The sequence below is a fragment of the Anabrus simplex genome, chromosome 1 (genome assembly GCF_040414725.1).
Source record: "Anabrus simplex isolate iqAnaSimp1 chromosome 1, ASM4041472v1, whole genome shotgun sequence".
Taxonomy (NCBI): Eukaryota; Metazoa; Arthropoda; class Insecta; order Orthoptera; family Tettigoniidae; genus Anabrus; species Anabrus simplex.
Genome location: NC_090265.1, coordinates 1614530009 through 1614556461, shown reverse-complemented (window position 1 = coordinate 1614556461; position 26453 = coordinate 1614530009). Strand labels below are relative to the sequence as shown.

At 40.4% G+C, this 26453-nt stretch overlaps 1 protein-coding gene across 4 annotated transcripts in view; it reads left to right on the top strand.

Moving 5' to 3' along the window:
* Positions 1-18458: 18458 nt before the first annotated feature.
* The window catches only part of gfzf (GST-containing FLYWCH zinc-finger protein), a 69100-nt gene continuing 61105 nt past the window's right edge, over positions 18459-26453 (top strand). Inside the window, exon 1 of one of the 4 annotated variants that reach the window (XM_067153932.2) lies at positions 18459-18536. Coding sequence is in view for 2 of the 4 variants with exons in the window: in XM_067153915.2 (XP_067010016.1) it covers positions 22038-22094 (57 nt within the window). In the remaining 2 variants the exon portion in view is untranslated. Of the gene's footprint in view, positions 18537-21894; positions 22095-24217; positions 24269-26453 lie in introns of those variants that run through there. The other 3 variants (XM_067153923.2, XM_067153915.2, XM_067153941.2) reach the window with 3 other exon arrangements.

Below are 26453 nucleotides of genomic sequence, written 5' to 3'. Positions count from 1 at the left end.
GTGTCACTCTGTTCTTGTGATTCACCAATTTCATCAACACTTTCAAAATCTTAGTCTCATTTCTGTTGTCTGGTAGAGTTGGTATGGGAAGGCCTGGTCTATGAGCCACTGGTCGAATTGTTGATTGTAAAGATGGATATATAACAGTATCTTTGGACTTTGAAACTCCAGATATATTCGTCAAGCAGAAGTAGCAGTCTGTTTTATGATCCTTAGGATCCTGCCATATCGTAAGAACTGCAGAAGGCATATGACGGGACTCTTTTAACCAGCCGGTTAATAGTGTTACACACTTGTTACAACAGGTTTCTGCTCTATTTTATTGTCAAAATAACGCTCACAAGCTTTTAATTCGAGGAGTGAAATTTCGCCTCTGCGTTTTTACAGTGTACTCATTACAAATGTAACAACAATTGTTTTTATCTTTTAGACATTCGCAAGACATTATCCTCCATCTAATTTACAGCACTTAATTCACAAGTGACAACACACAGGATTAGCTTCTTTGATTAAACAAAGCTTCTACTCCTCTGGTAACTATGCAGGACAACAATCGCCTAAAGCAAATATGCCATTTGTTGTTTTAATGAAATAAAATTATTTTCTTTTAATCAGTACATTTACCGCCCTATGCTAATAAATATGAAAACAGATTTTCTTTTAAATTTCAAAAACAGCTTTTGCGGCCGCAGATCTTAAAATCACGGGAATAGAACCAGTTGGGGGGGGGGGTAGACTGAAAAAAATAATTTTTTTCATTTTTGGGGAGATTTACTTGTGTTCAATGTTTCTTAAAGTAAATGACAGGAAAATGGAGGTATAACTCGAATGAGAAACAATAATATGGGGTATGATGAATTTATTCATAAATATCCCCGAATCATACTAATAGGAAAACACATCATAAAATGTCATTACAAAATCTCAAATTAAAGCAAGAACTGGACATTATAAACGTTATTTGATCAAAATTAAATGTGAAATGAAGTATCAAGTACAACAATGAATACTTGAATACTTTTAGAAATAATCTTCTTCTTATGGTCCATTGTCCATGTTATATTATAACATATGTACGCATATACTGATACATATTTATTTCGGATGGAGACACACTTGAAAATATCACATTGATACGGGTTACGAATTTAATTTAGATTTAGAGTCGTCGCAAGATTAAACGTTAAAGGAAAATTACAATATAAAAGAAAGTTGTCGATGAAAAGAAAAACTAAGACGCAATGGGACATGATATGAATTATGAAAAATACTAGTGGCATTTCCCAACACTATATTTACAATGAACAAGAATAAGCAAAAATATCACATCTATTTACATCGGATAAAGAGAAAAGTCTTACATACTACACAGATTCTACGTGAATCGCGGTTCACCACAAAGGATCTAGTGAGAACTAGATTGACCATCAAAATTACTCAGCACTCGGGCTGTTCCCCATTAAACAACAAGACAACATATTCAAACAACATGAAACATCATAAAACACAATCCTGTAAGAGAAAAACATATAATTATCCAATCAATATTCATGTGGAAAGCAATGGGCAACATTGCCTTCTTCTGCTACATTTGCGCACTCCACAGCGCGATCATCTGTCATGTATTTCCTGCTATGCTGTGAGCTGAAAAGAAATGTTGGAACTCAACACTGTACTAAGGCTTGGATTCTGTCCGCCAAGATTGTAACACGGAAATACCATCTCATTCACGCCGTCTAAGTAAACACGGCCAATATATCAGCTTGCAATGCGATATCATCTTTCGTCGGCTATACGGAAACTCACGTACAATCATATTCCTTCCTAGCATGCTTCGACAATTTATTATACACATCAGACTCATTGGTCTGGAATCAATTCCGTCAATTCTGATAATTACTATACTCTCAGAAGACAATAGCAAGTACATATCCACTGCGCATTATTCTTTCACTTATCAGGCATGGAATTGGCCTGCATAATCACTTTATAACTCCGCATGCATTATAACTTCTCATATCTTTTACAAATCACATCAGCCTTTTACATTATGAGATCGGGTTCAATTCCCGTGCAAATAATTGGGCAAAAAACAGATTCCAACCTAAATTCGAAGATCCTATTCTTTCAACGTTGTTATGCAGCTCCTTACGTACAGCTTCTGAAATACCATGCATCATGCAATTCAACTGTTACTAACTCTCTGAATAATCAAAATAAAATAACGTAGCAAGTGTTTAACTTTGAAATTGGATGAACTTGTCAATCTAATCTTCCTAGCACTAATATACAATGAAAAATCGGAATAATACTAAACTAAATTACCATGCATGAATTCACAACAACTAATCCTAACATTTCCCTCATTATCCCATCTAACTAGTCATAAATCAAAATAAAAATATAGAGAACATGCATTTCTCTTTGATCCGTGTATACAACAATATGAAAATGAAATAAACACATGCCGTCAGGCTTACTTTACGTTATATAAAATCCCTATTCTAAACTGCACTTGTATTTTAACATAACGCATATAACATTCCATAATTAACACATGCACCTTATCTTGGACGACTCTCTGGATACATGGCAGCGGCTCACATCCCCGCCTCGTTGGGTGTCTACTCCATGTTGATCACTGCTTCAACACATAGAAATACACTTGCTTCTTCCATAGGCGAAGCCATCTTCTTGCTGAAAGATAATGAACACCGCAACACAGAAGGTTTTGGATGAATATATCTTCACCGCTCAATTCTGCACGTGCCGAACAACCCTTTATTGGCTATAAACTCAGCCAACACACTGACATATAAATACACTGTAAATTTTACACTTGAGGGTTTATTTACACAGTTATTGAGAGCGGCACGCGATACGTATCGAGAGTTCCTCGCGAAACGCGACCGACACGAAAATATGAGACAACGGAACGTCTCTGCTGCACTTTCTACACTGCGGCTAATTATCACCGTCTATATATTGGGAAAGAACTTTGCGATACTATGATCTGCAATTAACCCTGCATCAGTTAATTTATTCAACTGCACGACTGAAACACTGTTTATTGGTCTTAAAGACCATATACTGGTACTGATATATTCACGTGTCAACTTTTAAGTACAATTCTCGGAACACATCGAACAACGTCCACCTCATGTCAGTATCCGCGATCAGAGTGACGCTCTCCAGAGCTTGGGGTGCTAAGCAAGCGTGGGTAACGCCGTTGCAACTATGGGATTCCCGCATGTCTAGACAAACCACCAATCAGAATGCTTGCCATTTATAATGACACAATAGTAATTATAACATATCAATAAAACACAGTTCAAATAACATCAAATCTCTTCCTATAATTTTCATATCGTATTCCTGATTGTATTTTACTTGTAGACCTGTGGAAATCCGTCAAATAACAGAAATTATCTCAAGCAACTGCGCATGTTGGTCAACCTGGGATTATGACTTCGCGCGACGTAGACTCCATATTTGCCACATCCTCACGTTCTCATTGGCTGAATATTTCTCATGGTCAGCATCGTACACGTGCCGAGATGTGCCAACTCCTAGTGACGCTAAGCCATTCTCACGGTCCCGAGGAAGTATAGGGCAATATCCAGCGACTTGATGGCTCCATCGACTTCCGGTCTCAGCTATCCTGCGTTTCATTACTTTACCATATATAACTGCAATTTATATCAATAAAATTTACATATTATGTCAAATAATGACCTGAGTATCTCTTATGGGCCGGCATGATACGGCTCAGATAGGGCCTTTTATTTCTGTGATTTCCTTTTTAAGTATCTGGTTCGTACAAGAATCGTAATCCTGCACTAAGGGCTGGAATGGGTTTCGCTCAACCTCGTGAGATCAACTGAGGTGCTGTCCGAAATGAGATGCAACGGACACCAAAGCCGTACCCATGGGGCATGTGTTAGTGGGAGTGGGGGAGGGGGTTTTAATCCCCCACCCCAGAAATAAAAAAAGTGATTTGACAAGTTTAAACAGCAAATAGGGCTTTTCGAAAATTCAACACATTAAATCAAATCTATTATAACATAAAGAATTTGGAAAATAAGACAACTGAATTTAACCTATAAAACTACACCATCTTTGAATGTTTCTCCACGGTGGTAGTTAACAAATATACTGAAAATAAAATGTTTTTAATAAATGTTGCACTATAATTCAATTATTTACACTCTAGACTAAGTTTTGTCTAGTTTTGATAAAAATTAGCGTCATTTAAATACAGAAAACGGAAAACTTAAAGTAGGCCTAGCCTATATTGTCTTAATATCATTAAGTGTTGAAATATCTATATTTTTGAATGGTTATATGCCTAGAAATTGACGACAGTCTTCGCTTTTTGACAAATTTATCATAATTTCATGTAGATAATGATTCAAATATACTTAAGAGATTTTTGTACTTTCTTGGGCTTTTCCCCCAGCTGTCTGGGACCGGCACTAATGTCGATTAAATCTCTGTTTTACGGAAGTTAAGTGCTCTTTCTGAAGCCACCGCTATGTGGGGGTATTTATTCACTATTGCGTATTTCTGCGGTGGTTAGTAGTGCGATATGTTGTGTGTAAGGGAAGGTGTATTAGGGACCATCACAAACATCCAGTCTCCGAGGTAGAAAATGAAACGAAGCTGGGGCCCTACGCCAATACTCTGCGAGTTCATCCTGCGAGCCTGACTTTCAGATAGGTTATACTTGAGAGCCTGAAATAAACATTCTTAGGACAATTTTCGATCATTTTTAGCAAAGAATTCAAATAACCAATTCGTTTTTCATTACAAAATATTCACTTTTTAGTCTCAAACTTTCTAGTGTCGTAGTATATTTCTTCAAGAATAGTTCATAAAAAATAATCATTTTAAACAGTTCGTAGCGGTCACTAAATAAATTCATCATTTCAAATATTTTCCTTAGAATAAATTCATTTTTTAAAACCCTTACTTGTGTCAGCCGATTAACGAAAGGCCAATCCCTGACTCCTAACGAGGAAAACCAATGCTCGCAAAGGGAACCTCTAGCCTGAAAAAACAAAACAGATGTAGTACAGATTCAGAGCTACTTAAATTGGAGGAAAATCCCAACAGATCTCGGGTACCTTTTCCCTAGTACTGTATACATATTTTAGTTACTTCTATTTTCCGCACCTTAAGGGTCACATTTGCAGTAAATACGGTAAATTGAGAAATGGAGCGAAGTTAGATAGTCTAAAATCGTATTCGGACTCACAAGTCTCACCATCGTATCGCTCCGACTGCCAGTCAACTTGTTAAAAGTTTTAGTTTGTCGTGATCTTGTGAGTTACTTATTCTAACATTACAACACGCCCGCAAGGTTTACGGGAAGGTATTGTAAACTATATAAATTGCTATAATAAACGTTATCATAATTTTTATTTATTTATTTATTTATTTATTTATTTATTTGTATGAAATGTTATAATTAATTGGAGTGTGAAGATGAATTAATTTTAAACTGATTTTATGAGACAATATAAACATTAAAAATATATATTGGTGAATATATTTGTACTAAAATCTCAAAAGTGATATGAACAAATTATTTGCTTACAAAATTATGTCAAAAGACAACAGTTGGTACTTTCTTTCTTTCTTTCTTTCTTTCTTTCTTTCTTTCTTTCTTAATCTGCTTACCCTTCATGGTTGGTTTTTCCCCGGACTCAGCGAGGGATCCCACCTCTACCGCCTCAAGGGCAGTGTCCTGTAGCGTGAGACATTGGGTCGGGGGATACAACTGGGGAGGGTGACCAGTACCTCACCCAGGCGGCCTCACCTGCTATGCTGAACAGGGGCCTTGGTGGGAGATGGGAAGATTGGAACGGATAGACAAGGAAGAGGGAAGGAAGCGGCCGTGGCCTTAAGTTAGGCACCATCCCGGCATTTGCCTGGAGGAGAAGTGGGAAACCACTTCCAGGATGGCTGAGGTGGGAATCGAACCCACTTCTCTCATTTGACCTCCCGAGGCTGAGTGGACCCCGTTCCAGCCCTCGTACCACTTTTCAAATTTCGTGGCATAGCCGGGAATCGAAGCCGGGCCTCCGGGGTGGCAGCAAATCACACTAACCACTACACCACAGAGGCGGACAACAGTTGGTACTTACGAAAAAAATCCTCGTCTATACATTTTTTGAAAAACTAGTACGTGACAGACAGACTTAGAGGAATGAACTGAAAATAATAATATAAATGAGTCAAAATATGTGAACTGGCCCCCTATTTCACCAAAATTACACCAACATGCAAAAACTCTATAATTTAACAGTAGGAAATTAAATGCTTAGAGGAAGGTTGTGCTACGTCCGTTGTAATTGATACTCGATATCTCTCGTTTCCGACGCTGGTTTAAGTTACCTTCCCATCTAGTTCCAGACAGGACATACCACTACGCCGTCAGTGTTTTGTGGATCACTACCAGATGAGCAGTAGCGGCGATTGGGAATTAAAAGTGCGGAGGCAAAAAAATATATAGACAACAAACAGTACCCGGGTTTGTGTGATATAACGGACGGAAAAGCTAAAAAAGTGTTAAGATTTTTGATGCTCTCTGAGCGAATTTCGACAGAGAGATAGACTAAAGGTTCACAGTTTACCAACATAAGTGCGGTAATAATAGATATTTTTAGATTTTGACTCAATACTGTACAATAAAACGTTCATCAAAGGAACAATATTACACACGAATTACGATTAAAAAGGAGTATGGTGTGTTTATAGAATTAAGATCATTTAGTATTTGACTACACACTAAAAAAGTAACAGACACTAAAGAGACTGCCAGACTGACGAATGCGCACGGAAAGCGGGTTAACCATACCTCAGTGTCCATGACCTTAACAAAAATATATATATATATATATATATATATATATATACCCTTCCTACCCTTCACAACACATGCTAAGTCTTCACTATATGTTTTGGTGCTATAGAAATCGTTTAGTCGGGACGAACGGTATTTTGTGCGTATTTCCGCCAGTAATTTTGTTAATAATTAAAGAAAAAAAGGAAAGAATTAGCTAATAAGACAACATGGCTTGTAAAAATTGCTTTGTTTTAAATAATTCCTAGTTTCAGCCAGCTGAAATGGAGTAAAAATGTAATATTTTCTCCAGAAAGTGGGGGTGGAGCCCCCTAATCGCCGCGATAGACGCGACCGTACACATCCGAGCGCTTGACGCGCTGGAAGTTGTTGTCTGTCTTTGGATTCTTTATCGTCGGTATAAACGCCGTAAGCAAAGACAGAGACAATGCAGGGTGCGTCCTACCTTAAGGGATAAAATGGCGGACGCCATGCTCATAGTTCTTTATCCAAAACATGTGTAATATGAACAGAAATTATTTAACTACGAATGTTGATGAAATCATTACACGATTTGCTGGAATTAATTAAGGATGATATTTCACCAAGTACACAGTGAGGGGTGTCATTTCAGCGGAAGAAAAACTCGTAATAATGCTGAGGTAAGAGTATTTAAATATTTCTTTTTTTTTTTTTACATATAAAAGGATATTTTATTTTGAAAATAAGTAACAGTGAAGCTTGATTAGTCGATAAGAAAATAAAGTGAAGAGTTCCATCATGTCTGTGCTGTGATTTGAATTGGAACTATTTCCTGGCAAAATCATTGGAGCACCGAGCTCGGTAGCTGCAGTCGTTTACAGCGGCCAGTATCCAGTATTCGGGAGATAGTAGGTTCGAACCCCACTGTCGGCAGCCCTGAAAATGGTTTTCCGTGGTTTCCCATTTTCACATCAGACAAATGCTGGGGCTGTACCTGAATTAAGGCCACGGCCGCTTCCTTCCCACTCCTAGCCCTTCCCTGTCCCATCTTCGCCAAAAGACGTAAAGAAACTAGCAAAAAAAAATCATTGGAGCGGTAACTTCCATCAGTGATGAAGAATATCTGTTTGCTGAGGCTGTCACGCCGCTACGTTCAAATGCCGTTGTTGTGGGTGTTGGTGATGAGACCGAAACTGTAGTTGATAGAGCACTCACGAAACTGTAGTTGATACAGCACTCACAAATCTGTTTTGAGACGGGTAGGCCTTTTGTGAATATAAAATATGCATTTGAGAGGGAATGTATGCAGGATTATAGACATCTTGTGCTTGTTGGTTAACCTCCAGATGCTAAATTTTTGTTTTCAGTCAGCCTCGGTCAGGTACTTTATTGAGTTATTTGTACAAGGATAAACAGAGAAATTTCTTCTCGTCCTGACTGTTTAGTTCATGCCGTCTTTTATCACTCGACAGCAACCTGTGCGTTAAAATTTCAGAAAAATATTAATCCACTGGGTTTAATTTCATTTTATTTTCGATATTATGAGTTGGAGTGGTTTCACTGAGGCACCTGGCTCAGTTAAGTCAAAATTTTCATCTTCTTGTGTCGACGCTGCAGGGACTCGTCCTCAGAGATATTAGCCGTTTCTTTGTTGTTAACTGACCTTGCTAGAAATTGTAATCGTGGTAAGTATAGCCTATGCATGTATTTTGTCTGCCCGTACCTGAACATGTTGGAAGTTTCTTCTTTATTTTCAACTCTCTTGCAAATCAGCTTTGGCAAATCCGTCCGTTCTACTGGACCGATTTGATTCAATTCTGTTTTATTCTCTCCGGAATTACCTGCCGGTGAATCGTGAGACATTGATAGGCCTCTAAGTTCAGCCAACTTTGAGTAATCATAAAATCAAATCATTAAATGAACACTCCGTTAATTGCAAGCGAAGGCTGATCCTAACCGCAATACATTCTGTACTTAGCAGGTTGGCTGGTCAGAGTGCAGACCACGGACCAGCCGTGGTCACTTGAGGGCCGAGATCCACTCTGCATCTACCGACACACTTTCCTTGAAATACAGTATACTGGTGATTCAAATTTTGCACAATGAATGATGATGACATTACATAGATAATAATTGTATATAGATACGATAATAAGCTTTTTTTTTTTTTAACAGAGAACTTTGCTCTGCGTCTTCGAAGATAATCTCGTCTGTTCACGAGCAAGAGTTCTCTAAAAATGAATGAAGGTTTGAATCACTTGAACTTAAGAATGCTTTACCATTGTCTATAGAAAGTGGTAGTTTCGTTCGCCGCTAGATGGCTCACTGTGCGCAGTGTGAACCATTTCGTGATGGGAATACGAATTTGGAAAAAATCGGAAAGAAGTAATAATAGTGAAAGGACAGGGAAGAGAACTACCTATATAAATCCTTAATGGCTGGCAACCACGTATTACGTAAGTGACAGAGAGTGTCCCTGTTGAAATACGCATTTCCACAGCTTCCCGTATAATCCCAGACCTGTAGTGTTTAGTGTGGGTTAGAGCTCGAAAATCTGGTCGGCGGATGCAAGGTGAGTCTGGGCTCAGAAGTGGCCACGGCTGGTCCGTGGTCCGACAGCTCTGCACTCCGATCGGCCAACTGTGCAGAGGAGGGATGGCCATGACTCTACGCCTCTGAATTCGGGAGTCGGAAAGGGGCTGGACCCCACCTTCGGCTGTTTTCCGTAGTTATCTGTTCTCTTGCACTAAGGTGAATACCGAGATAGTTCCTAGTATAGGCAATGAACGCCTACCCCCTCACTTTCTCCAAGCATCTCCTGGTCTGAGAGACGGCGTGACAGTCTAAGAGGCTCACCTCCTTCTTCAAGGAAGGAATGTAAACAGTAGTAGTCGAACATCTTGGAACGCGACATCATGACCCGTTGATAGGGCGTGCTCAACTATTGCTGATTTGTCTGGCTGGTTGAGATGGATATTACGTTGGTGTTCCTTGATACAAGTACCAACGGAACCGGAATGTTTGGCCAATGTATACCTTGCCGCAAGCACAGGTCATTTTGTACATCCCAGGGTGTATTTTGTATGGCTTATTACTAAGAGTGGTGCAGCCTTTGTAAGGTAGACCCTTCAACGATGACGGGCACCATGTGTTGTTAGTACAATGTACCTTTAACAAAATAAGGAAACAAGATCTTGCTCGGAGAAACTTTATTTTACAGGCAGATAAAATAATACATGGTAGTACGCATTGCTATTCAACATAGGTACTCACTATTCTTATCCAAGCTCTTGTTCCTCTGCATCAAGACATCGATGTTGGCAAGACAGAAATCTGCCTCCATTTCTGAAGCCACGTCATGGTGTTCATCCTCGTGCTTCATCAACGATCCGAAGACATGGAAATCACTGGAGGCCTGATCTGACGGTCATCGCTCAGCCCAGCTCGACAAGGTGTCCTTTTGGAGGGGGGGGGGGGGGTGCCGTGAGGCTCCGCCCCGCCTCACAGCCCGTGGTGACCTACCTGTTTGGACAAATGACCGACAAGCGAGTACTAACGCAGGAACATAGCCTAGTACAAGAGTACAGAATAACTTGAGGTGCAAAGGCTAGTCTTCTGCCAGCTACTTCCACCCCTCCGTAAAGGAGAAGTTATGAGAAACCTCCCTAAACCCACCAGGCAATCCCATATCTCCTTTCGGCACTGGTTACCCTGTCGCGGTCATACCAAGACATCCCCGGCGCTAGACCACTGCCGCTCAAGAGCCACTGTCACCCCCGGCCCATGGCCGCCTGCAAGGCTTTCAAGATAGAAAATGGAGAATATAATAAAATAAAAAAGAAATGTTGACGCGCGGTCGAGAGAGAATAAATAAATAAAAAGTAGTCTTGCAAACGACCATGCGGATGGCCAGTAATGCGAAAGCTCTTCCCAAAGGAGCTACTTCGCATACCCCCTTCAAATTAGGATATTATTTCAGCAGCTACTTATAACATTAAGGACGGACCGCATAGAGAATGTGGTGCCGCACCATTGTTGTCACAGCGGTGGCGGTGGTGAATATTGTTTTAAGACGACGTACAACTGGGCAATCATCCTCCGATAACACTAATCGGGTGGGGGGGGGGGGAGGTTGAGCGGATCCGACAATTAGAAAAATGAAGGTATCGGCCAAAGAAAGACAAAGTCCACTACGGGCATGAAAATGAAAGACTCCCTAGGCCTCGCGACCTAATACTGTGCCGTCAGGGTCTGAAATGAACAAGAGTTGATCGACTGAGGTCGGGTAGGACAGATGAAAGTGAGGAGCCTGGCACAAGCAATGCCGCTATTTGCTTTACGTCGCACCGACACAGATATGTCTTACGGCGACGATGGGATAGGAAAGGCCTAGGAATTGGAAGGAAGCGGCCGTGGCCTTAATTAAGGTACAGTCCCGGCATTTGCCTGGTGTGAAAATGGGAAACCACGGAAAACCATCTTCAGGGCTGCCGACAGTGGGGCTCGAACCCACTATCTCCCGATTACTGGATACTGACCGCACTTAAGGCAAGCAATGCCAGGACTCAGCTATAGATCCGTGGTCGTCAACCCACGCTCCCTTGTTAAGAGTCCCTGGAGCACCGAGCTCGATAGCTGCAGTCGCTTAAGTGTGGCCAGTATCCAGTATTCGGGAGATAGTAGGTTCGAATCCCACTGTCGGCAGCCCTGAAAATGGTTTTCCGTGGTTTCCCATTTTCACACCAGGCAAATGCTGGGGCTGTGCCTTAATTAAGGCCACGGCCGCTTCCTTCCCACTCCTAGCCCGTTCCTGTCCCATCGTCGCCGTAAGACCTATCTGTGTCGGTGCGACGTAAAGCAACTAGCAAAAAAAGTCCCTGGAGCCCCTTTTAGTCGCCTATTACAACAGCAGGAAATATAGTGGTTTTATTCTACTGCCCCCACGTACAAGGCAAGTTAAAGTATATTAAAGCTCCCACAAACTTTAAGTCTCGTAGAAGAGAAATAACTGACATGGCGAGCATCACATCTGGACTAGCATTCATCTCTGGTCTTCTGGGGGTAATTCCCGTAATATTAACGTTGTTACTGCTGATTGTTTGACTAGAAACTAACGAATAGTACAGGGCAAGGTACGTTGCGGAAATCATATTAAGGAGGTTGTCAAGAAAGTTACAGATTTCTCCACATGGTCATGAGAGTATTTAGAGGTCGTAGTTAAGGATGTAAGGAGAAGGCATATCAGTCTCTGGTAAGACCCCAACTGAAGTATGGTTTCAGTGTATGGGATCCTCGCCAGGACTACTTGATACAAGAACTGGAAATAATTCAAAGGAAAGCAGCACGATTTGTTCTTGGTGTTTTCCGACAAAGGAGTAGTGTTACGAAAATTTTACAAACTTTGGGCTGTGAAGACTTGAGAGTAAGGAGATGAGATGCTCGACTATGTGCTATGTTTCGAGCTGCCAATGGAGAATTCGCGTGGAATGATATAAGTAGACGAATAAGCTTGAGTCGTGTTTTTAAAAGTAGGAAAGAAGTATGAAGTTGGAATTCAAGAGGAAATTGGGGCAAATATTCGTTTATAGGAAGAAGAGTTAGAGACTGAAATAATTTACCAAGGGAGATGTTCAGTAAATTTCCAATTTCTTTGCAATTCTTTAAGAAAAGGCTAGGAAAACAGCAGATAGGGAATCTGCCACCTGGATGACTACCCTAAATGAAGATCAGTGGTGATTGATTGATTGATTGATTGATTGATTGATTGATTGATTGATTGATTGATTGATTGATTGATTGATTGATTGATTGATTGAAAGAACGATATTAAAATATGGCCTAGTCACTTCAGAAGGATGTAATACTGTACTGGTGCACTTTATTTTATTTATCTACTGCATTTCAATAAAATAATATACCGAGTAAGTTGGCCGTGTGATTTGGGTCGCGTAGCTGTGAGCTTGCATTTGAGAGATAGTGGTTTCGAATCCCACCATTGGCAGCCCCTGAAGATGATTCTCCGCGGTTAAGGCTACGGCCGCTACCATCCAAAACCTATCAGTTCCCAACCTTGCATCGCCGTAAACCTCTCATGTGTTAGTGCGACGTTAAATCACTAGCAAAAAAGAAAAAAAAGAAAATATATATGGCAGTATAATGGTCTCCTTTACAATGAGAAACGTACATATTACGTAACGACATTTCTTAGTTTCTCCCCATTTAATACACGGTCCCGTTTAATACGCGGTGTTCATGCGGTCCATTGGACAGTGTCTTATCGAGTTTTTACTATATTTTGGATTTATGCATTAGGCACGTTCAGTAGTATGGAAATGAACATCATAATGTATATGAAGTGTATGAATAATGTTGCACGTTTTATCACCACAAAAGGTCAAAATAGTCTCCCCCTGTTCTGCACACAATGCTACTGTTCTCATTATGCTATCGCACTCTTGTTATTGTGGTTTAAATTCCTCGTAGTTACTGTTTATGGACAGTCGTTCTGAGTGCATTGTATTATATGTTTATCGCATTTAATATTTTATCAGACTTAATTTGAATTACTATCTAAATATAATTCGTCTGCCATGTAGATACAAACCCTGTGGATGCTCACAACAAGTATTATATCTATAGGTTCAATTGTTTCTGACAAAAGTGAACCTGCGAGAAACTTAAACTTGTACAACGTTATGTGCTTATTATTATTATTTTGAGCGACTGTATATGTTCACCCTTGTTTGCAGACAATGTTGCACAAATTAGATCGCACAGAAAGCCCCATAAAAGTCCGTGTGTGTTAAATCGGCTAATCTTGGAGGCGTAACCTGGTAAGCCAAAACATCACGTGACACTAAATTCGTAAATTTACGATATTTAATTAACATTGCAACGTAACTTCCGCTGAGGTGTTTGCTACTCACTTATTCAGCGACCCACTCACAGAAAGCCTCGCGACGGGCATGGTCATCCGATTAAGGCGCTGAATTATGTGTCATTTGAACGAGTCCAATGCAGATTATATTTATTAATTCTATGCACATAAACAAAATGTGTTTTCAACGTGTGTGCCATTGCTCTAGTACTTGTATGAGAGGCTGCACAACAGCTTCTCTGACAATATTCGCTTCCTCTGGATCCCTTTGCCGTGTCCTCTATCAACGAGTTGCCCGCGAACCATGCATAGCCTCTACATACCGGGACATACTTCTATCTGTATGTCGTCTGCCTTGATAATACTGTGCATAAAGCGCAGCTCCTTATCGTTGATTGCGACGATACTCTCCAAATATAAGCAGCATACCCTCGCGTTCGTCAGTCATATATATATATTTGCTAGAGGCTTTACGTCGCACCGACACAGATAGGTCTTATGGCGACGATGGGATAGGAATGGCCTAGGAGTTGGAAGGAAGCGGCCGTGGCCTTAATTAAGGTACAGCCCCAGCATTTGCCTGGTGTGAAAATGGGAAACCACGAGTCATATGTATAAGTGGCCGTCCATTGCTATGCATTTGACTAGACTGGATATTTACGCGCTAAGATGATTGTACCCTGAGTAAAGCACAAAGCCTTCAAGCGCGCTTCAAGGAGTTAAGTTCCGGTTAGTCTGCAGCCCCTGCAACATTCCTTAATTCTTCAACTTTGCTTTGTTGCGTGAAACCGTCCCATGCATCACAACGAAAGCCCCTACAGCGTATCAGATAAACCACCCATTCTACTGTGGAGAATTACTATATTAAGATAAAATACTATTCATGGTTGCTCAGAAATGGAAATATTTTAATAAAACAGGTGCACAAGTTCTGCTACTTAGGATCAGTTATTACCGATGACAACAGATGCACTGTGGAAATAAAAAGGAGGATTTCCCTGTGTAAGAAAGCCTTTGAGGAGAAGAAGCAGCTCTTAACTAATAAATCCTTAAATACTGATCAAAATAAATTATTTATCAAAACGTTCATTTGGAGTGTGCTGCTATACGGCTGTGAAGGATGGACTCTCTTGAAGGAGGACGTGAAACGACTAGAGGCAGTGGAAATGTGGCTATGGAGGAAGATGACAAAAACTAGCTGGATTGAGAAAACTAATGAAGCAGTGCTGAGAGAAATAAATACTCAAGAGACATTTAATAACAACGATAAAAAGGAGAAAAGCGTCAGTTTTCGGTCACATTCTCCGGCATAATAACTTCATAAAGAACTTGTTCGAAGGCAAGGTGATGGGAAAGAAAGGCAGAGGGGAAACAACGGAAGAAGATCATTGAAGAGGTAGTTGAGATGATGGGATGCCAAGGTTATGGGGAGATGAAAAGGATCGCAGAGAGAAGAGATCAATGGTTGCAGCGACAAGGCGAAGCCTTTAGATAATGATGACGATGAAGATAAAATAACATAAAGTCATGAGATAGTAGTGTAAGGTAATAGTCGGTGGTGCCACCCTACCGTGACGTCTTGGAAGTGCCCATACCTATAGCAGGTGTGATCTGAAATCTCGAGAGCAATAAAACCGTCTGTGCTGATCGTGTCAAGGCGATGTGAATTATCGTCTTTCGAACGGGTATGACAGTGGAGACCATATGGATGGAACATTCCACAAATATTAAGGCCACGGCCGCTTCCTTCGCACTCCTAGACTTTTCCTGTCCCATTGTCGCCATAAGACCTAACTGTGTCGGTGCGACGTAAAGCAAATAGCAAAAAGATCATTCCACTGTCGAAGTTGTGCGCACATTAAGCATTCTTCGATCGACTGTGCCAAGTGTATCAGGAGTACATCATGGAAGGCATTACCACCCGCAGTGAACAGCGCAATGGCCGATCACGATGCTTAACGATCGCGGTTAGCGGTGTCTGGCTAGAATTGTGCATGGTAACAGACAACCCACACTGGTCCACATCACAACCACGTTCAATTGAGAAGGTACCAGACGTAGCCTATATCCAGCAGGTCAGTGCAGCGTTCTTTAACTTCAGTGGGATATGGGAGCAGAATACCTAATAGAATGCCCTTATTAATACCACGACACTGAGTACAGCTTCTCTCCCTGCCGCTTGACGTTGCTAGTTGGACCGTGGAAGACTAGCGACGTGTCGCTTGGATTCGAGCTGATGGTAGGATTCTGATATGACGCAGGTCCCATGAAACCATGGATCCCAGTTTTCAACAAGGCACATACAGGCTAGTGGTAGCTCCATAAGGTGTGGGGTATGTTCACGTAACATGGACTGGATCCGCTGATCACAGGTCGTTCACCAGTGACTGCTACATTGAACTGTTTGGTTAACACTTGCAGCCCATCATGGACTTCACGTACCCCTACAAAGTTGAGATATTCCAGCAGAATAATGCACCGTGTCATCGGGCCCAAGTTGTCCAGAATTGGTTCGAGGAGCGTTCTGGAGAGTTTCAAAGACTGCTATAGCCACTTCGTTCGCCTGATATGAACCCTGTCAATCATTTATGGGACGTGGTGGTGAGGTCAGTTCACACCCAAGACACTGCACCTACAAAGAGTAGGAAGCTGTGGTAGCTATCTAAACGGCATAGGTCAGAATCTCTCCACATATGTTTTTTTTATGTGTAATCGATGGTACGATGTGTTGCCGCACTTGGGCGAGCTAGAGGAAGTCCTACACGATAATAGATCCCTATCCTGACTTTTTTCATGTCAGTGTACATTGTATCTGAAGCATCTGGTACATAGTGCCTCAATTGGCGATATCTCTATGGATGGATGAAAGATGTCTAATACAATCACAGCATGTGATCCTATTTTATATGTAAGAGGAGTGGACATAAATGTTCTGTCCATAATACTACCGTACCAAAGTCAGGAAGCTCCTTATGCTGTTCAATGAGTAGTGTGCGTCAAAACCAGATTGAGCTTCAGGGTAAAGTGCTCGGCACTTTTTAGAGTTGTCCTGAAAAACATGTACAATATCAGAATTGAATATCTGCACTTTGAAGATGTGAGCATTCGCAATGATGTCAACGTCCCCGAAGAATTTGAAGTCGACTGCGTAAGTCATTTTTGGGGTCATGGAGAGACTCGGTTTGTAGTAACATCAAAGAAGCTTGCTCAGCTGTGAGTGAAGCGTTTAGAATTTAAAGTGATACTTTGTCTGCAAAAAAAAAAAAAAAAAAAAAAAAAAAAAGGCTTGTTCTTTAGGAAAGAGGCTCAACAAACAGATGGTAAACTGATATCAAAATTAGTGCTACAATTTAAATCTGAAAACGTCCACAACGAAAATGTATTTTCAAACCTTTTCAGGCTTTTAAAGTTGTTTTTAACTTTCCCTGTATCCACTGTACCGCCAGAACGGTCTTTAGCGTCTTGCAAAGTGAAAAGTTACTTGAGAAATTCAATGTTTCCATTAAGTCTATCTTTCTTGGCAATATTGGTCACAGAAAAAACGAACGTCACTTGATTTATTGTGTGGAAGTCTACGCCAGGCGAAAACGACGACATTTAACGTTGTTTTAAATCAGAAAGACTAAAACGGAGCGAGTTAGTGCCATGCTGTTAGGGCAGCTGTGAGCTTCCATTCGGAAGACAATAGCTTCGAATCTCGCTGTCGGCAGCCTTGAAGGTGGTTTTCTGTGTTTTTCCACATTTTTTACACCAGGCAGACCTTAATTAAGGCCACGGACGCTTCCTTCGCACTCCTAGGCCTTTCCTGTCCCATCGCCACCATAAGACCTATCTGTGTCGGTACGACTAAAGCCAATTGTAAAAAAAAAAAAAAAAAATGAAGACTAAACATATGACGAAGCTTATTTTATATTATTGTATATTTTCCTTTATTTAATGTAATTAATTATATTATTTTGAACACCTAATTAAACAATATTATGTAGCACAAGTAATCTAAAATAATAACAGTATACTGAGCAATAACGGAAGGACGTGGGTTCGAATCCGCGTCAGAAAGTCGCAAAATTTAAGAAATGAGATTTCCACTTCCGGAGGTGCATATGGCCGTGAGGTTCACTCAGCCCACCCAAAAAAATGAGTACCAGGTTAATTCCTGGGGGCAAAGGCGGCCGGGCGTAGAGCTAACCACTTTACCCCATCAAGTGCCGAGGTTAGGAATAGTGGAAGCCTTTACCTTCCACCAATCCCAGGACCTTCATGGCCTGTACGGAGATAAATTTGCTTTTTATACTGAGCAATACACGTTATTTTCCTGTGTTATTAAACGATACAGTAGATAACCAGAATAATAAGATGTGCAAAAGCTCGTACGCTGTCATATTAATCATTAAATACTGACAGGGTTTGTCAGACCCCATTATGGTATCCATGTATAAGTTTTAGAAGTATGGTGTTCCAGTGATATTTAGTTTTCTTGAGGATAAGTGGTGCAGAGGTTAGTCTGTATGAGACTAAGTTGTTTGTTTTTGGGTAGGGTATGGGTGGCAGTTTCACAAAGGAAAAATACCTACACGTTTGGTTCGACAAAGAGGTGAATGCACCTTCGCTCTGATCTTGACGTTCCAGTGACTTAAAACAAGAAAACAACCAGTTTCCGCGTCTAGCAACTTACAAAACACCCTATGCTATCACACCGTTCCGGTGAAAGTAGATCACCTACTTTTCGTGTCAGGTCTCTGGCATCCAGTCCCGGTACCTACCTGATGTAGAGTGCAAATCGGTGTAGACGAACGCGGAGCATTGTGTCTGCCATCAGTCGAAGAAGAGGTGAGTAATTTGTTATTTTATAGTTCAGAACTCACAGAAAATCCGTGAAAAGTAAACAAAGGAAAGATATAGCAAGGGCAATAGTAGGCCTACCTTTTGAAGAACTTGCTATTCGTCTATGTGGGGGGAAAAAAAACAGTGAGCATTGTGCTGATGACAAAAAATTGAGCCGAGTGATTCTATACCGATACCTACCGTACATTTCGAGCCGTGTTCTGAAATAATTTTAAATATTACTGTAGCGCAGTCAACCACTGGCAGTTGTTAGCTGCTGTTATAACAATATTCCATATTCATATTCATTAATCTACAGATTCCATACATTCATTAGGCACGCGCTATCTCACACAAGTACGGCACTGTACCTCGTATAAATGTTCAGAGTCCCAGCGTAGGATAATAACATGAGGCAATCGAGAATAAGGGGCTGCCTGGCCGAGGCGGTAAAGGCGTGCTCGGTTCGCCCTGAAGGACGTGCGTTCGAATCTCCGTCAGGAAGTCGTAAATTTTAATAAAAGAGATTTCCACTTCCGGAGGTGCATATGGCCCTGAGGTTCACTCAGCCTACACCAAAAATGAGTACCAGTTTAATTCCTGGGGGCAAGGGCGGCCGGGCGTAGAGCTAACCACTCTACACCATCAAGTGACGAGGTTACGAATAGTGGAAGCATTCACCTTCCACCCCTCCAAGGGTCTTCACGGCCTGTACGGAGGTGAATTTGCTTTGCTTTGCAATCGAGAATTAATAGGTGTGAATATAGAAACTATAAGTTCGCCGTCCCGGTCGAAGGGCTACAACATGGAACAGTTGAGAATCAGTAATATCGTCACGTTCATTATAATTCACGTTTTGTGCTAACGTAAACGACAAGTGAACTGGGCTCTAAATAGTGTAGCCTATTTTTACACGCTCATTTCGACGTACCGGTAGGCCTACCTTGCCTACGTATACGATCCTCGAGTAGATAATATTTCCATGTGGGACATCAACAATGGCACGCAACACTGTTACACTATCTGCAGCATGTCAGTACTCACAGATTAAGGTACGTAGGTATCGAAGTGTTCTCAACTGATTTTGCCGAATTTTGTATATGCTATCGGTAGCGTTTCAAGAAAATACCTCTCTCTCTCTCTCTCACACACACACACACACACACACACACACACACACACACACACACACACACACACACACACACACACACACACACACACACACACACACACACACACACACACACACACACACACACACACACACACACACACACACACACACACACACACAAAGGAATGTAAAGAGGTGATTTTACTGTTGTTATTTTGTTAGCGGTTTAATAATACGTTAATAATAATAATAATAATAATAATAATAATAATAATAATAATAATAATAATGTTATTTGTTTTTACGCCCCACTAACTACTGTACTTTTACGGTTTTCGGAGACGCCGAGGTGTTGGAATTTAGTCCCACAGGAGTTCTTTTATGTACCAGTAAATCTACTGAGTCGAGGCTGGCGTATTTGAGCACCTTCAAATACCGTACCACCTGACTGAGCCAGGATCGAACCTACCAAGTTGGCGTCAGAAGGCCAGCGCCTCAACTGTACTAGCGTATTTTTAAATAATTTATTTTATGTCGCAACACAGATAAGTTTTATGGCGACGATGAGATAGGAAAGGCCTAGGAGTGGGAAGGAAGTGTCTGTGGCCTTAATTAAGGTACAGTCCCAGCATTTGCCTGGTGTAAAAATGGGAAACCACGGAAAACTATCTTCAAGGCCGCTAACAGTGGGACTCGAACCCACTATCTCCCGAATAATGGATACAGGCTGCACTTATACCATAGGTTTAACGTCGCATTAGCTCAGACAGGTTTTCGGCGATGATAAAATGGAAAAGGGCTAGAATTAGGAAGGAAGCGGCCATGGTCTTAATTAAGGTTGCAGTTGCCTCATGTGATAATGGGAAACCACGGAAAACTATCTTCGGGGCTGTCGGCACGACGGTGTAATTTTACTGTGTGTGTGTCCAACCCTTGTCCTGTTTCTCTACAGGGTCAGGTATGAAGTGATATAAATCTTCGTATTGAGTTTTTACGACCGGATGCCCTACCTGATGTCAACCTCATGAGATGAAATGAATGATACGATATATAATGGTAGGAAGGGGGAGAGTGAAACTCCGGTGCTGGCATATAGCCTACTCCTCTCAAATAGCACCAAGGAGTCCCCATCCAATGGTCGAATCACCATCAACACCGCCATATGCCCTCAATTCATATAAAAATTGTGGAGAAGTTTGGAACTGAATCCATTCTTTTGGCACACAATCTAGTGATTAGAAATTGTATATCACCAACTTTTTTATTCTGCCGGCTAACATTCTGAAGGAGAAATTTGTTTCGACCAACAGGACTCGAACAGGCTAACTATGGAAATTCGTCTCACATGAGTTCTTTACATGCCATTCAATCTACCAACATCAGGCCAGTGCATTGCTGTACCTGTAAATACCTCTAGACTGAACTGGGTTCAAACCTGCAATCTTGGACTCCCCTCTACCAATTAAGCCACTCAGCCCGATGTGAGTTTACTGTTTCACATTGCAAAATGTAATCTTTTCTAATGAAAGTATTGCAAAATTTGCATTGCCAAGACACATGAAAAAGTCCATTTTACTATTCAGTGTTATAAGGGCTAAAATATCCCCAAATATAAAATTCCCAAAAATACTGCCTAGCATTACCAAATAAAACTGAAAACTTATAGAAAAATGTTAGAATTCCCTTGAAAATAAAATAGTGTGTTTTAACATTTTCTCAAAAAAACATCTGTTACCTCAAAAGACAGTAATTTTTCCTTGTATTATACAGTACATTTGTTTGAGGAATTACAGTAATACCCTATTCACTCCAAAACTGTTGCACAAATATATAGTAATGGCATAATGCAACCAAATGGAAAAGCAAAAAGGTGGAAAATATAATTATAGAGATTTCCTTTTGATAAAATTAGTTTTCATATTTTGTCCAAGAACATCTTCAAGAGGGCTACTGCCCCTAAAATCATTCCATCCTCTTCCATAGAGTAGAACTATACATCAAAACCACTTGAAAATTTTGTATAAAATCTTGTTTGAAGAATTACAACAATTACAATTACAATGACTTTGAAATAGTTTCCTGTGGTTTTCTATTTCAACTGCAAGCAAATGGTGTGACAAAACTTTTAATAACTCCATGGCTACTACCTTTCAAATTGTAGCCCTAATTAATTGAAAATACTCACAGGACATAGATTCTTTGCTATGTAAACAGCAGAAGTCTCTCTTGCACATGCATGTACACAAAGGACTGATGACCTTGATGTACCAATTCCCTGAAGTAACAAGTACTACTACTGAGAATGATACTCAGCTATGAACAGAGGAGGGATGAGAGAGGTATTATAAAATGCTAGAGTGAAATAATTATATTACAATGTTCTGGACTTAATGCCCTTAATCAGTACATTAACATACTCAGCTATGAACAGAGGAGGGATTAGAGAGGTACAGTATTATAAAATGCTAGAGTGAAATAATTATATTGCAATGTTCTAGACTTAATGCCCTTAATCAGTATACTGTATTAACATTATTTACATTAGTATCAGCATCTTAAATGCCTGAAATAAATAAATCCAGTGATAGTTGACTCATGATCCTAAAAGGAATATTATCACACGTGAAGTGTGGGATGTTTACACAGCTGCAGTATCGATAAGGTACTGTAAATAGATGCCCATTGCCAAGATCAAGGTACATAAAGAATATTAAACCACTTTCTGTCTAGCTTATGAATTGTGTTTAATGAGCAACTTGAATAACAGAAATCACATTGTTTTTTTAGAACTGGAAGCAATAAGCCCAGTACTAATGAAAGTGATAGAGCCAGTGGATATAGTAGCAAAGTACAGAAAATGGTGTACAGTTTATATTGTTTCTTTAAAAAATAAAATGTGCTTGAAGAAAACTGTGGACAACTTAACGTTTGTACAGGATGTCCAAGAAGTCCCCGTACCCCTAGTTTCATACGTTTCATATTATTATTTTGTTATATTATGGCATGGACAATTGAGTTTGTATAATTGGGGAGTTCAATAGTTGTTTTATTGGTATTGATATCCCTGCTGCTAGCGTTGTTGTCAGTCTCATTTCAATTGTTAAGTCATGGCAGACGTGAGCGGACACAGCTACACTGTTGAGGAGCGATTAGTGGCGTGTGTGTAGGTGCACGAATGAGCACATACGGGGCAAACAATGACAGTGATAATGAGTGCATTTAGAGATCGATTTGGCAAACCCCCACCTCGTAAAGCTACTCTGCTTGATTGGGAGAAACGTGTGTTTGCTTCAGGCAGTGTCAAAGACAGGCCGCGTAGTGGACGTAAGAAGACGTGGGAAGAAATGTGTGCCGCCGTCGCTCAATCAACTGAGCAGTCTCCATTGAAATCCATTCGCAAAAGAGCAGCTGAACTTCAAGTACCGCGGTAAACAATTCATGACCACATTAAAAGAGATTAGAAAATGAAACGATTTAGGCCGATGCATGTGAATGAATTATCTGACAATGACATGGAGCAATGAGTTGCAGCCTGCCATGCTTTGTTGGAACAATTCCCAACTGCCGTGTCTCGCTCAAGAGTGTTATTTTCTGATGAATGTGCAATATATCGCAGTTCACATAGGAGGAATGTGGTTTTCTGGTCTAAGGAAAATCATCATTATGTGCAAGAGTTGGAAAGGAACCCCCCCTCATGTTATGGTATGGGCCAGGATATCATCACGTCACTTGTGCGGACCATATTTTTTTGATGGAAAATCTTATTTGCATATGTTACAATCTTGGTTAATACTTCAACTTCAAGACAAGGGAATCATGGGTCATGTGTGGTTACAGCAGGATAGGGCTCCAGCACATTTTGCTATTCAGGTGCGCGAGTTCCTTGATGAACAATTTCAAGGCCGCTGGATTGGCCGTGGCTCACCAACATCTCCAGTCCCGTTGAAATGACCACCACGAAGCTTGGACCTTACCACGCCACACAACTCATTATGGGGAATAATCAAGTCCCATGTGGCTCAACGTCGGTACACAACTAATGAAGAATTGCGCCGAAGTGTGGAGGAAGCCTTTCGTTCCATAATTCCTGAGATGCTCCGTAAGATGTCAATGAGAACTTGGAGACGGATAGAACTCTGTGTAAGGCATGATGGTGCACATACAGATTCCCTGGATTCATAGTTTTTATATGTAAGTACTCCACTATATTATGAAACGTATGAAACTAGGGGTACGGGGACTTCTCGGACACCCTGCAAGTGCAAAGACTCGAAAGCCGAAGCATGTTCGGTAAGTGACACGAGTTTGCAGAGAAGATGTAAAGGCAAATACACAGGATGCTGAGAAATTGTTTGTTTCACCTTGAAAGCATATTCCTTTGGGTGACATATTTAGATTATTTTGAAAAAGACACTGCGTGACACACAATTTTTGAATGTGAGTTCTTTTATATGCCATTCAGTCTACCAACATGAGGCCAGTGCATTTCTCTACCTGTAAATACCTCTAGACTGAGCTGGGATCGAACCTGAAATCATGAACTCCACTCTACCAATTGAGCCACTCAGCCCGATGTGATTTTACTGTTTCACAGTACAAGGAAAAATGACTGTCTTTTGAGGTAATAACAGTTAATGCGAAAACACTATATTTTGTTTTCAAGGGAGTTCTAACATTTTTCCAGAAGTATTCAGTTGTATTTGGTAATGCTGGGCAGTATGCATCATATCATTCTGTTCAAATGAGCAAAATGCCCAATGCTTACACGCAAAAACATGATATCACATGGTGGCTTGAATACAGAAGGCATTAATTTCTCTCCCTCGGAAGCAAGTCTCGTGCTTTTGCAAAGGAAGTGAGAAAATATACAAACTCAATCAACTGGCCAATGAAAAGGAGACATACAGTTGTAAGACTCCTGCCTTATCATTGCCAGTATAATTAGATGTAACTTGTTTGGGCACAGTTGGAAAGGGAAGTCCCTGAGAGAAATACAACTTTTAAAATTTTAGATGCTGAAAAACTTATCAGTGAGGCCAAATTAATAACATGACAAGGGAAAACTGGATTGCTTGTGTGAGATATGCAGAAAAATTGCAATAAATTGATTTTGCAAAGGAAACAGGTCGACTAGAAATTTTGGAACTAATTATTATTAACTTTCAAGACGACTTTGACAGTGATACTGATGATAAAGATAGTTATGGTGATGATGATGATGAGGACACAAAAATGGCCATGCACCTGAAGTAAGAAACAATACAACAGAAGGTCATCACCATCATCATCATCATCATCATCATCATCATCATCATCATCATCATCATTGTACAGTTCATTTCCCAGTTCTGTACAAAAGGTACATTTATTAAATGTATTATTCAGAGTATTGTACTGTACTACAGTAGCGGCGATTGGGGGGGCAGTCGCCCCCCTCCCACTTTTTGGAGAGGGCCAATGACCTTAGATGTTAGGCCCCTTTAAACAACAAGCATCAACATCATCATCAAAATTTTGGAGAACATATTAATATTTTTATTCCATTTTAGCCGGCTGAAACTAAAGAAAGCCATTTGTACAAGCCCTGTTGTCTTATCAGATAATTCTTTTCTTTATTTTATTTAATCATTACCAACATTATTAGCGGAAATACGCACAAAATGTCCTTCATCCCGGCCAACTGATTTGTATAGCGCCACAGCAAATAGTGGAGACTATGCCTATGCTATGAGGAAGGGTAGCAGGACTATATTTTTTTTTTGCTAAGATCATAGACACTGAGGTATAATTCACCACCTTACCGCGTTTCGTCAGCCCGGTGGTCTCTTCAGTGTCTGTTAGTTTTTTAGTGTATAGTCAAATACTAAATGATTTTAATTGTATAATCACGCCGTATTTCTTTTTAATTGTAATACATGTGTATATTGTTACTGTGGAAAAAGTGTTATTGTATAGTATTGAATCAAAATCTCAACAACAAATACTACCGCATTTAAGTTGGTAAACTGTCAATCTTTACCTATCTGTCGAAATTTGCTGAGGGACCATTATAAAAAAAAGACCATTTTGTTGACCTTTATTTAGTTTTGATGTATATACACCCCCCTCCCCATCCTCCGCTATATATTTTTTTGCACCTGCACTCTTAATTCCCAATCGCCGCTACTGCTGTACCATACATGTTTTTTGTTGTATTTTGTTATATAGTTCTATTAAGAGCCTTTTACAAATACATTTGAAGTTGTTGCTAGCCATCAGAGATAGTAGAACATATTTCCTACATGTTTCTTTAAAGGAAAGAAAAAGCAACTAAGCCTGTCCACACACTGCCTGCTGAATCAGCTATGTCATGCATGCTATAATACAACAAAGTTGTGCTTGCACACTATTGCTATCGATGCTTGCAAAACATCACGAGGACAGTGGGCCTCCTAGAGAGTGACGCCCTCTCTCAGGCCAGGAGATGTGTTGCGGTGATCTGAGGTGTCGAGAAGGGTGAGGAAGGAGTAGCCTTGGTCTATAAGAGGAACTGTCCTGGCATCTGCCTTAGTGAGGAGAACGGAAAACGGCAGAAAGCCATTCTCAGAACAGCCGACTGTGGAACCAGCCCACTGCTTTCAGAACTCTGTTTCAAGCTATAGGTGCTCAGCATCACCTTCCTTTTATCAATTTAATTTAAGAAGGCTAGAGATGCCTTTTGTTTAGATGAAACATGTCATTCATTAAGTGATTAATAACTTTGTCTCAGACTTCATTTCCTTAATTTATATTTCTAAATTTGTATCTAAATTAACATTGCTAAATTT